At 44.2% G+C, this 13,700-nt stretch overlaps 1 protein-coding gene across 5 annotated transcripts in view; it reads right to left on the reverse strand.

Moving 5' to 3' along the window:
• ulk4 (unc-51 like kinase 4) overlaps nucleotides 1-13,700 on the reverse strand; it is a 495,283-nt gene that overhangs the window by 413,817 nt on the left and 67,766 nt on the right. For all 5 annotated transcript variants that reach the window (XM_072560398.1, XM_072560394.1, XM_072560397.1 and 2 more), the window contains one exon: nucleotides 2,304-2,350. In XM_072560398.1, the coding sequence (XP_072416499.1) occupies nucleotides 2,304-2,350 (47 nt within the window). The remainder of the gene's footprint in view (nucleotides 1-2,303; nucleotides 2,351-13,700) is intronic.

Raw genomic sequence — 13,700 nt, forward strand, 5'->3', positions numbered from 1 at the left:
TTGTCATGGTAGCTGTCAGAGAAGAAGATGGAGGGGTTAGGCATTAGCATGAGTTGGACCTACTTGGAATAGGACTTATAAAAGGACATGGTGCAGTATAGGGGCACTGGCTGTCATGGAGGGTATATGACCATGGGGCTGAGTACTGCAGCATAGTCAATATAGATAGTATGAGGAGTAACGAGTATGGGTGGCGGAATGAGTTGGCATGTATAGGGGATGAGGATGTTTTCTATTTCATTACCTCTTTTCATATTTTCAAAAAAGCACTAGAGCACTGGGGCTGGCTTTGTTATTCCACCTCTGTACTCAGCCAATGTCCAAACTCCTTCAAGGAACACCTTCCATTGTCACCCTCCCTCTCCCAGAACAAAAATTTGATCTTCCTCTGCACTTCTTCCCAAGCCAGGTTTATCCAGCCTGAAATGATCTTAACTTGGGGCAAAACTTCAGGCCTCTAAGTCTGGATTGGCAAGATTGCGCTTGATTTTACCATGAAATTTGACATATGGGATCATTTTCAATAACTCTTATTCCTTTGGAACTTACAGCTGTTTCCCACTGTGATCCATGAATGGTCCTACTATTTCCTTGTCTATCAAGTGCTATAAATATCTCACCACTGCCCTATGTATAAACAACAATTTACAAACAGCTTCAGCTTCCAGCATTTCGCAATTCCAAAAGTAATTTGGAATACTACAGGTTAGCTTTAGCAACACTGTGGAGAATCCATTATCATTTATGAAAAATTGTTCACACTGCATTTTCTATACCCTGCAACATTAATTCTATTTTCTACATCATTGCTTCTGACCAGTTTCCTATCACATATATGCAAAAATTAGCATGAAGCAAATGCTAAATTTACCAACTGAAAATTGACCATCAAGGACTGAAACGCCTCTGAAGCAAGGCACAGTGTGATTCCCACTTGTCTCATGCTTCACCTTGGTATCAAGTCAAACCATGAGACCATGCTCTGGAGTCAATTATTCTGTATTGACAGAATCAGTGAGAAGTAAAATTACTTCAAATTAATACTACTACAATAATGTGAAAGCACAGATCTTTCTTTCTTCTATTCATCACGGTCTCTGTTCTCCTTATAGAAATACACCATAATTAACTCCATTCTCTATTTTTCTTGATGTAATTAAGTTAAAAGTGTTGTATTAGGTTATTTTAAATATTCATTACTCCTTCTGCCTTACCAACATGATATAATCCAGCCTCTAGAATTTTCATTAATTTCTCCAGCATTCAACCTGCTGTACTTCTTCCTTTCTCTGTTGCATGCTTTACTTTCAACTCAGCAATATGCAACTTCGGTTTTGGTCCCATTACCTCACCACTATAGAGACTTCTCCAAAATTTGAATAATCTAATACGGAGTGAACCTCGATTATCCGAAGGAGATCTTGAGGTCCCGATAGAAACATGACATCAAAGACGTATTTCCAACAGTGATCACATCTTTTGTTTACAGTGATTAAATAGGAACTGTCCCCAAATGACTGACTTCCTGCCTCCCTCTCTCCCCACACTTTCCCTGGAGTTCTACAGAGGGCTGTACCCTAAACCCCCACCCCACCTTACCCCAGATAATCTGACCAACGTTGTCCTGTACAGTGCAGAGGTAGAACCTGTCAAAGAATTGCAGTAAAAAGGTGTGTGGCTGTGGCTGTGTGTGCGCGCGTGCTATTTGGAAACTTATCCCACAAAGGTGGAAACAGCAGCAGTTTTGTCGTTGCTGTCCAGTCCAGCTGCCCTGGAGAGGGGCAGGGTTAGATGGTGTGGGGGGAGGGCAGGGGGCGAAGGTGGGGGTGCAGTGTTGGATAGTTCGGGGATGGGGAGCGGGGAGGGTGGTGTTGGACGGTGGTGGGCGTGGGGGCTCGCGCGCTATGTGCTTCTGCAGTTGCCTGAACGGGGAGCAGACTTTAAAAACTCCAAGCCCCAGAAAAAAGGCACTTAATCGATTAACCGAATAATCGATTAACCAAACAAAATAGTGCCCACCCATCTCATTCGGATAATCGGGGTTCCCCTGTTTATCAGAGTAATGCCCATAAACCTGGTAGCATTACTTTACAAAATACAATGGTGCAATTTGTTTTTTTTGAGTTAAGCACCCTGACAAGATATATTTAGCATCACCAGCAGGGGTCATCCAAATTGTAAATCAATTAAATGTGAATGATTTTAGGCAGATCTGCCACTTACAGAATCCCTTCCAAGAACCAATAATCATGACGCATGAAACAGATGCATCCTATTCTTATGTTGAAGCATGCCATACTTACATATCCCAATTTGGAGCTGCACGCAGTTGCTGTGTTAACACTGGAAACTGGAAACAAATACACAACAAAAATGTTTTGAATATTTGTTTCATATGGTCATCCTGAGCAGTGTTCAAACTCTGAGATACATAAATACATGAACATAGATTGCTTACAACAATATTTATCATCTGATATTAATGAAGGTCAGAGGCATTTCACTATTTTCTAGACAGGCTGCAAAGTGGCTGTTACTGTGACATAAATTGCAAAAAATCCACAACGTAAATTCATAAGAAGAAATGCTTAAATCGAATCAGTTTGTAAACTACTTAGAGCATTTTCAGCAAGTCACTCTCCACTTCCAACTGGGCAAACAAATACACTCAGAAACAACTGATATGCTACTACAAGGTCCCAAGGTCAATGACACCACAAGCCCTCCCCAAACAAAAATCTTTCAAAAAAAATAAGTTGAATTCAGGTCCTAGAAATAAAAAGTGAACAGCTAAATGTGTCAGCTAAATAGCAACATATTTATGAACAACATTGACAAAAATACATTTAGTAAATAATGATTTACTTTATTTAAAAGAACTTTGCATAAATTTCGTCACAATGGTGTAAAATGAAGTGGACACAGTGATGCATGTGAAATCACTGCACTGCATTGCTATGAAACCACAAAAACATTTGTGGGCCACTTTTTCTGATGACATCCCAGAATTTATTAATATTGCTACAAGTATCTTAATTCCAAGCAAGGCAATAAATACTGTTAGGTAAATGGTCTAACTTAAACAAGAACAAAATTAACATAAAATAATAGCGAGACTTTAATGCAGTCATACATCTAAGGGCACTTGATAAGCGTGATGAAACAAAATTTGACCCTGCAGCATGTGAAGATATCCAAAGGCAGATGGCCAAAAGCTTGATAGAAGACAAACATTTTAAACTGATTCTTATGGAAGGAAACAAAAAAGAACTGCAGATGCTGGAATCCAAAGTAGACAGGCAGGAGGCTAGAAGAACACAGCAAGCCAAGCCAGGCAGCATCAGGAGGTGCAGAAGTCGATGTTTCGGATGTACCCCTTCTTCGGGACGGGGGGAGTGTGGGGGGGCAGGGTGGTGCATTGGAAATAGGTGAATACAGGTAAAGAGTATGACCTGGTTGGTCAATGGGAGGAATGAATCCGGTTGGTGGCAGAGAAGGGGAGGAGCTGTGAAGGGAGTCGGGGAAGGGGAGGGAGATTATTTGAAACTGCAGAATTCAATGTTGAGTCCTCCAAGCTGTGGGGTATCCAGGTGGAAGATAAGGTGTTGTTTCTCCAATAGTCGCTGTCGTTTGTTTTGGCAATGGTGGAGGCCAAGGATGGTCATGTTGGAAAGGGAGTGGTTGGGGGAATTGAAATGGGTAATGTTATGAAGGTGAAGGTTACTTTTGAAAAAGTAATAAAGTGGATTGATGAGGGCAGAGCTGTGGACGTGATCTATATGGACTTCAGTAAGACATTCAACAAGGTTCTCCATGGGACACTGGTTAGCAAGGTTAAATCTCATGGAATACAGGGAGAACTAGCCATTCGGATACAGAATCGGCTCAAGGGTGGTGCTGGAGGGTTATTTTTCAGACTGGAGGCCTGTGACCAGTGGAGTGCCACAAGAATCAGTGCTGGACCTCTACTTTTTGAGATTTACATAAATGATTTGGATATATAGTTAGTAAGTGTGCAGATGACACCAAACTTGGAAGTGTAGTGAACAGCAAAGGTTACCTCAGATTACAACAGGATCTTGATCAGATGGGCCAATGGGCTGAGGAATGGCAAATGGAATTTAATTTAGATAAATGTGAGGTGCTGCATTTTGGGAAAGCAAATCTTAGCAGGACTTATACACTTAATGGTAAGGTCCTATGGGAGTGTTGCTGAACAGAGACCTTGGAGTGCAGGTTCATAGTTCCTTGAAAGTAGAGTCGCAGGTAGATAGGATAGTGAAGAAGGCGTTTGGTGCTTTCCTTTATTGGTCAGAGTATTGAGTACAGGAGTTGGGAGGATATGTGGCTGTACAGGACATTGGTTAGGCCACTTTTGGAATATTGCACTTTTGCAGACCAGTTTTAGTCTCCTTCCGATAGGAAAGATGTCGTGAAACTTGAAAGGGTTCAGAAAAGATTTACAGGGATGTTACCAGGGTTGGAGGATTTGAGCTATAGGGAGAGGCTGAATAGAGTGGGGTTGGTTCCCTGAAGCATCAAAGACTGAGAGGTGATCTCATCGAGGTTTAAAAAAAATCATGATGGGCATGGATAGGGTGAATAAACAAAGTCTTTTTCCCTGAGGTGGAGAGTCCAGAACTAGAGAGCATAGGTTTAGGGTGAGAGAGGAAAGATAGAAAAGAGACCTAAGGGGCAACATTTTCACGCAGAGGGTGGTACATGTATGGAATGAGCTGCCAGAGGAAGTGGTGGAGACTGGTAAAACTGCAACATTTAAAAGGCATCTGGATGGGTATATGAATAGGAAACATTTAGAGGGATATGGGTCAAGTGTTGGCAGGTGGGAGTAGATTAGGCTGGGATATCTGATTGGCATGGATGAGTTGGACGAATGAGTCTGTTTCTGTGCTGTACATCTCTACAACTATGACTCTCGAATTTGAAGACATTACAGCACGGGTTAAATCATTTCTGCATTGCATGTTTAAATTAGCCGGGGGAAGAGTTCACCCCGTGTCATAACAGCAGTGACTGGGAGGTCCCGTCGGCCGCTGCAGACCCGGCTGCGATGCTCGGTGAGCCATTCTCTAAGTTTACGTCCAGTCTCCCCATGTAGGGAGGACCACGTCGGGAGCACCTGATGCAGTAAACTAGGTTGGAAGAGAGGCAGGTGACCCTCTGCCTCACCTGGAAGGACTGTTTGGGGTCCTGGCTGGAGGTGAGGGGGTGGTGTACCAGCAGGTTTTGCATCTTTTCTGGTTGCAGGGCAAGGCACCTGGGGGTTCGGTGGCAGGGATGGCGTGAACCAAGGACTGTTGGAGGGAACAATCCTTGCGGAAGGCTGAGAGGGGTGGGGAGGGGAAGATGTTCTTAATGGTCTATTTGGAGTTGGCACAAGTGTTTGAGAATGATGTGCTGGATGTGGAGACTGGTGGGGTAGGGTACGTGAGGAAAAGGGGGACTCCTTATTACATTGGGAGGGGATGGTGGTTTAGAGTGGTGGAACGGGGAATGGAGGTGGTGGAGAGGAGGGCTGTCTGGATGATGGAGGGAGGAAAAGCCTGTTGTTGAAAGTAGGTGGACATCTGGGATGCTCGTGGGTGGAATGTCTCCTCGTCCGAGTAGATGTGGTGGAGGCGGAGGAATTGGAAGAATAGGATGGAGCTCTTGCACGATACTAGGTGGGATGAGGTGTAGCCCAGGCAGTTATGGGAGTCTGTAGGTTTGTTGGACACGCCCATCTGGAGACTGTCGCTGGAGGTGGAAGTAGTGAGGTCAGGAAAGGGGATGGAGGTGTCCAAGATGGACCAAGTGAATTTGAGGGTGGGGTGGAAATTGTCAGCGAAGTCTTTGAACTGCTCCAGTTCAGCCTGGGTGCGGGACATTGCGTCGATTCAGTCATCGGTGCAACGGTGAAAGAGTTAGGGTACAGTGCCTGTGTGGCTGCTGCGGAGGGACTTTTCAATATGGCTGACAGAGGCAGGCGCAGCTGGGACCCATCCCTAGCCACCTCCTCGATGTGGAGGAATCGGATGGAGTTAAAGGAAAAGTTATTGAGGGCGATGATCAGTTCGACGAGGCAGAGGAGTACTCGATGGGTCGATTGGAGAGGAAGAAACGGCGGGCCTGGAGGCCATCCTTGTGGGGTATGGATGTGTATAAGCACTGCACGTCCATAGTGTAGAGAAAGTGCTGTGAGCCAGGGAACTGGAAGTTGTTGAAGATATGGAGGGTGTGGTTGGTGTCACGGATGTAGGTGGGAAGTGCCTGAACTAAGAGGGAGAGGATAGTCTCGAGGTAGGACAAGATGAATCTGTGGGACAGGAACATGTCAAGATGATGGGTTGGCCAGGGCAGTTGGGCTATAGATCTTGGGGAGCAGGTAGAACTGGACAATACAGGGCTGGGGGCTTATGAGTGTGGAGGCAATGGAGGGGAGATCATCAGAGGCAGAGGCAATGAGGACATTGATGATGTTTTGGATTTGGGAATGAAGGGTTGTGGTGGGGTCGTGGGCAAGGGGAAGGTAGGATGTGGACTCGAAGAGTTGGCGTTCGGCCTCTTTGATATGAAGATCCGTCCTCGAGACAACCACCACCCCACTTTTGTCAGCTGGTTTGATGGCAACAGTCTTTAGATAGACATCGACTACAAACCTACAGACTCCCATAACTACCTGGACTACACCTCCCCTCACCCAGTATCCTGCAAAAACTCCATCCCATTCTCCCAATTCCTCCGCCGCATCTGCTTGGATGAGGAGACATTTCACTCGCGAGCATCCCAGATGTTCACCTATTTTGAATAACAGGCTTTTCCTCCCTCCATCATCCACACAGCCCTCCACAGCACCACTTCCATTCCCCGTCCTACCACTCTTAAACCAACATCCCCTCCCAACACATTAAGGACAGAGACCCCATTGCCCTCACCTCCATGCCATCAGTCTCCGCATCCAACACATCATCCTCAAATACTTGCGCCAACTCCAAATAGACCCCACCACCAAGAACATCTTCCCCTCCCCACCCCTCTCAGCATTCCACAAGGACTGTTCCCTCCAACAATTTTTGGTTCACGAAACCCCCTGCCACCAAACACCCAGGTACCTTTCCCTGCAACCAGAAAAGATGCAAAACCTGCCAGTACACCCCCCCCCCCCCCCTCACGTCGAGCCAGGGCCCCAAACAGTCCTTTCAGGTGAGACAGTGGTTCACCTGCCTCTCTTCCAACCTAGTTTACTGCATTAGGTGCTCCCGATGTGGTCTTCTCTACATGGGGGGGGGGGGGGGGGGGGGGGAGACCGAACATAAACTTAGAGAATGGCTCACCGAGCATCGCAGCCGGATCCGCAGGTACCGACCAGACCTCCCAGTCACTGCCCATCTCAATTCCCCAAACGACTCCCTTTCCGACATGACCATCCTTGGCTTTCTCTATTGCCAAAACAAACCACGGCACCTATTGGAGGAATAACACCTTATCTTCTGCCTGAGCACCCTACAGGCCAGAAGACTCGATACTGAGTTCTCCAATTTCAAATAACCTCCCTCCCCATCCCCTCCCCTTCCCTGCCATTGCTCCCTGCCACCAACTGAATTTACTCCTCCCATTGACCAACCAGGTCGTACCCTCTACCTGTCTTCACCTCTTCCTACTTCACCACCCTGCCCCCACCTCCCCCTTTATTTGCAGCTCCTCCCACATCGACCTTAGACCTGAAGAAGGGATACATCCAAAACGTCAACTTCTGCACCTCCTGATGCTGCCTGGCTTGCTATGCTCTTCCAGCCTCCTGCCTCTTATAGAAGGAGAGACAGGCATAGATGTTTGAGAGGATTTTCCAAATCTTAGAACCATATCAACTGGTGGCACAGCTGCCAATGATGGGAGCCATGCAACACAAGGAAATTAACGAGGTCAGAAGTGAAGGAGTACAGTGAGGGCTCCAGATGAACCAAGTAGTAAAGATGTGAAGAAGCAAGATCCCCATGGAAAGATTTAAAACAAGAATGAGGATTCTACAATTTTGAACAGAAACTAATGTAGTTCCGCATGCAGATCAATAGTGGATGAACTTTTTGAATGTTATGGCAGGAAGGGTTTTGCATTACATTATGTTTACAAATCATAGAAAGTGAGAAGCAAGAATGCCATGTAATACTCATGTCTAATGTGGATAAAAGTATGGATGAACTGAGGTACAGATACAGTCAGACAATGTTGGAAGTGAAAACAGGTAGTCTTAGTGATAGCACACATCTTGAGTTCAAATATGTTGAAATGGCTGGGAACAGTCTATTTCAGTCTCACACCATTGCCAGGGAGATGAATGTAATCAGTTGCAAGGGAATTGACAATATTTTTGATCTTCCCAATATCCACTGTATGAAACTGCTGTTCATTTAATACTGGACAACAGATATGTAGTGTGATGATTTAAGAACAGTGTGGCATGTCAAGAGTGTTGGTGGAGAGGTAAAGCTGGGCATTGTTAACATACCTCTGAAAACTGATTATGTGCTGTTAGACAATATCATTAAGGGCCAGAATGGATACAAGATGCCTGGGTAACCGCAACTCCAACAACACTCAACAAGTTTGATACCATCTAGGACAAAGTAGTCCACTTGATGGGCACCTCATCCAACACTTCAACATTCATTCCCTTATCCACTAATGCACACAGGCAGCAGTGTGTACCATCCATGAGATGCATTGCAGCAACTTGCTAATGTTCCTTCAGCAGCACCTTCCAAGCCCACAATCATGACACCAAGAATGGCAAGGACAGCAGATGCACGGATAGGATAAACAGACAAACTCTCCCTGGGGGTGGGAGAGTCCAGAACTAGAGGGCATAGGTTTAGGATGAGGGGGAAAAGATATAAAAGAGACCTAAGGGGCAACTTTTTCAAGCAGAGGGTGGTATGTGTATGGAATGAGCTGCCAAAGGAAGTGGTGGAGGCTAGTACAATTGCAACATTTAAATGGCAGCTGGATGGGTATAGGAATAGGAAGGGTTTGGAGGAATATGGGCCAGGTGCTGGCAGGTGGGACTAGTTTGGGTTGCTGTACATCTCTATGACTATGACTCTATTCACAAGAACACCTACACCTGCAGATCATCATACTAAATTGCACTCCATCCTGACTTGAACTATATTGCTGTTCTTTCACTGTCACTGGATCAAAATGTTTAAACTCCCTTCCAAACAGCACTGCTGGTGTACCTAACTCCTTTGAAGTGCAGTGGTTCAAGTAGCTTGCTATCATTTTCTCAAAAACAATTAAGATGGGCAATAAATGTTGACCTAACCAGCATTGCCTACATCTAATAGATATTTAAAACAAGAGAGAGCAACATGATATACAATCTGCCAAAATCTGCATAAAAATGGTAATGTAGTTCTCCTAGAATGCTGTAGTTGCATTCCCATGTGATGTTATAGAAAGTCTTGCAATAGAAATAATAGGGCCTATGAGAAAAACATGGTTGGGGCAAACCACCAAAAATACCAGTAAAAATCAAAACAAAAATTATAGTTAGCCTAACACAAATGATCGCACAGTCTAAACAACTTTTGACCAGTTATAACTGACCTGTTATATGACACTGTATAGTACAATTCATCAGAATCGTCAAATGATTACTCTTGATTGACATCTGTACCTACTGGTTGCACTACATTCTAGCCAGTCTTCTAATTCCATCCAATGGTAACACTGGACAAGTCAGATTCCATAATGAAACCTGCCTTGACAGATCAAGGGCTGAATCTTAATTTCTTCCGCTAAGTGTCAGTTTTGTAAAGTTTTACAGAGGGTTTCACATCATGTTGCTTGGAAACATCTATCACCTTATTTTACAAAGCCTGCCTGATTTATTATCAACCCTACTCTTTGGGGCCCCTCTCACACATTCTAGCACCATTATGCCATGTGCCATTTCCAAACCAACTCACCACTTCCTGGATATCCCAGAATTGACCAGCATCTGTGGTGCAGTACTATTTTTAAAAAGGTATTGTGCACCCAGGCAACAGCTATCAGTCCGCTGCAGTATCAGCCCTGCATGGTTCCTGACATTGGTCCTGAATGTGGCAGGCAATGGAAAATTGCTGCGTCTCTTTATGGGCAGGTACATGGAGATGCTGCTGATTGGGATAGGGTGATGCAGAGACAGGACGCCTTTTTCTCCCAGGCCAACATAGGATGCTATTCTACTGGAACCACGTCAACCTGGACCAGTGTTGCCATCTAAGCCAGTGCAGGTAAAAACAATGACTGCAGATGCTGGAAAGCAAATACTGGATTAGTGGTGCTGGAAGAGCACAGCAGTTCAGGCAGCATCCAACGAGCAGCGAAATCAGGAAGAGGGCTTTTGCCTGAAACGTTGATTTCGCTGCTCGTTGGATGCTGCCTGAACTGCTGTGCTCTTCCAGCACCACTAATCCAGTATCTAAGCCAGTGCAGCCTCATCCATCTGCAAGAATGCACAGAATGCAGGAAGAAGATCAACCACCTTCTCCACTCTGCCAGTGGAAGTGCCACCATCTTCTTGTTGATATCTCACATTCACTCTATTTCTGCTGCTGTACCCACCATTTCCTGCAGCATCTTCCCCACTCATTCTCATCCTTGCAAACATCTGACCCTGACTAACCCTGAATCTCTTCTGCACAACCTACTCAACACCAAAGGACATCTCCATACATGCACCAAAAGTAACAGTGTGCCACTCACCTTTTTCTCCTTCACTCACTATGTGCAGAGTTTCCTGACTCTAACCACCCTGAGAGGCTGACTGACCAAGTCTAAGCCCTTGTACTGGCTCTTAAATTAACAGATTGCTCCCAGCTTCTTGTCCTCAGGCTGTAGAGACATTTTCATGATGCTTTCCCAAGTCTACTAGCACAAACATTTCACAATATCTTTAACGAAGCTCTTCAAAAGAAAGCGCAGGAACCGACTGATCACATGATGCTGACGTGGAGTCCAGTACTCCATGCACAGTGACACTTATTTTCAGGAATGAGAACTGCGTACCAGCAAATGGAAGTTCGCTTTATTAAAAACGGTTGGCAATTCACAAATCGCATTACAGACAAATCGTGTTTAATGAACGCGCATTATAAGACAACTACCTGTATCTTTAGATGATAATTACCAGAAGAACATTGATTCCTTAATCAACTTTGGCCTCATAAGCACAACTTATGTTCAGAGAGGTATTACAATTTCAGGTTGTTGACAGAACCACCTTCTCTTACAGCAGTGCAGCAGCACTTGCACGAAGTTAACTGCAACCTCAATGATTAGGAAGGTACAACTATCTTCAACAGCATTAACGCACATGATCAGCAATTATTTCACTTGCAGTAATCCGTTTACATGAGTTAACATACTTCAACTTTACAGTAATCTGATTGTGGTGTTCACTTGGCACTTTCTAAGCTGTTGGTCTTCTGCAACAAACAGCAAACCCAGTACCTGCCAGACTGACGTAGGCTTAGAAGTTTGTTTAAAGGACAGTACAGCATTGCTGCATATTCCCTTCAAAGAATAGTTGTGAAGGCTAAAGGAACAAATTTAAAAGTAATTAACTTTTTCTTTCTTGTACATCTTTTGGAAATTCTTTTATTTGGAATGAAACATAAATATGAAGCACAAAAAAGCTAACAAAACCAGAACACACAAAAACATTCATATAATGAACTTGCATTTTTATAATACTTTAAAGTACGACAAGATTGCAAGTTACATTAAAGGAGTTTCAAATTAAATAAAATAAATCCGAGATAGAGTTGCATATATGAGGACAGGTGACTAAAAACCTGGTCAGATAGAAGAAGAATCTTTAAGGAAAAAGGGGACCGAAGCAAAGTTAAGAAAAACAATCATGGATGAAGGTTCCAGAAACAGATGAGCTGAGCAGGGGTGAAAGTGGGTAACATTTTGGATGTTAAAGTGACTGTTTTGGTGTTGAATCAGAAACATGGTTGGAAAAAAATCTTTATGTCAGCTTTGAGACCAAAGTTGTCAGCAATGTGGTTCAAATGCCAAGTGTAAGAGCTGGCTATATTTTTGCAACCGAGGTTGCAGTACAGTCATAGAGCTGTACAGCACGCAAACAGACCCTTTGGTCCATCCCGTCCATGCCGACCAGTTATCCCAACTCAATCTAGTCCCACCTGCCAGCACCTGGCCCATATCCCTCCAAGCCCTTCCTATTCATATATCCATCCAAATGCCTCTTAAATGTTGCAATTGAACCAGCTTCCACCACTTCCTCTAGCAGCTCATTCCATATACACGTACCACCCTCTGCATGAAAATGTTTCCCCTTAGATCTCTCATTTCTTTCCACTGTCACCTTAAACCTTGGCCCTCTAGTTCTGGACTCCTCGACCCCAGGAAAAAGACTGTCTATTTATCCTATCCATGCCCCTCATGATTTTGTAAACCCCTAAAAGGTCACCCCTCAGCCTCCAACGCTCCAGGGAAAACAGCCTCAGCCTACTCAGCCTAGTTCAAATCCTCCAACCCTGGCAACATCCTTGTAAATCTTTTCTGAACCCTTTCAAGTTTCACAGCATCTTTCCGATAGGAAGGAGACCAGAACTGCACACAATATTCCAACAGTGGCCTAACCCCTATATTCAATACTCTGACCAATAAAGGAAAGCATACTAAACAGTTTGTGTGGAAAGCTTCTACCTATCTAATAAACTGGTCAACAATGACCAGACAGAATTTCTTTTTCTGACTTTGTGGGTGTGGTCCTATAAAGTCCATTCGATGTGTTCCCACAGTCCAGTGGATGTGGCTGATGGCTCATTTTGATTTTAATTTCCTGTCCTGGTTCTGTCTTTGCACATGCAGAGCATCTCTGCCAAAATTTAGTTATGTCTCTTCCCATTCCTTTCCACATGCAGCATTAGATATTAGCTGTATAATTTTAACCCTCCCTACGTGTTCCAATCCATGGTAAGCACTACATGGGGTCTGTTGGAAAATGTGGAAGCTACCACCTTACCTTCCTTTAAATATCATCGGCTACTAATACTGCCCCATCTTTAATCCATTCCACTTTTTCCTGTGAGCTAGCTGCTTCTTATAAACCTAAAGGGTTCCATTCATCATCTTTGGCTTCTTGATGTCTCACAGCTGCTATCGTTATCACTTTCTGTTCTAGCATTGATTTTGCTGCATACTCGTTACTTCTCGCTCTGTGCCTGAATTGGTGTGCTTTTACTTTATTTACTGTGGCCTCTTTCAGCTCGATTGCTGCAGCCATTAGGTCCTTGACTAGGGTCTCATGTTGAATTATACTACCACCCGAGGTAACATAATCTCATCTTGTCCATGACATCATGTAGTCAAGGACCACATCAAAAGCATATCTACTGTCTGTCTAGATGTTAATACTTTGTCCTTTTCCTAACTGCAGAGCAGCAGTAAGTACTTTTAGTTTGATGACATCCTTCTATCCTATTTCCTGCCAAATGTTCCCCTTTCAAATTAACTACGGCTCACCCCATACAGCCTCACCTGGATATAATACATCCATGCTTTAACTCCAAACATACATTTCACATCTGGCCCCACTAATGGCTCTTCCTTAACATAGAACATAGAACATAGAAGAATACAGCGCAGTACAGGCCCTTCAGCCCTCGATGTTGCACCGATCA

Source organism: Chiloscyllium punctatum, chromosome 41 (genome assembly GCF_047496795.1).
Source record: "Chiloscyllium punctatum isolate Juve2018m chromosome 41, sChiPun1.3, whole genome shotgun sequence".
Taxonomy (NCBI): Eukaryota; Metazoa; Chordata; class Chondrichthyes; order Orectolobiformes; family Hemiscylliidae; genus Chiloscyllium; species Chiloscyllium punctatum.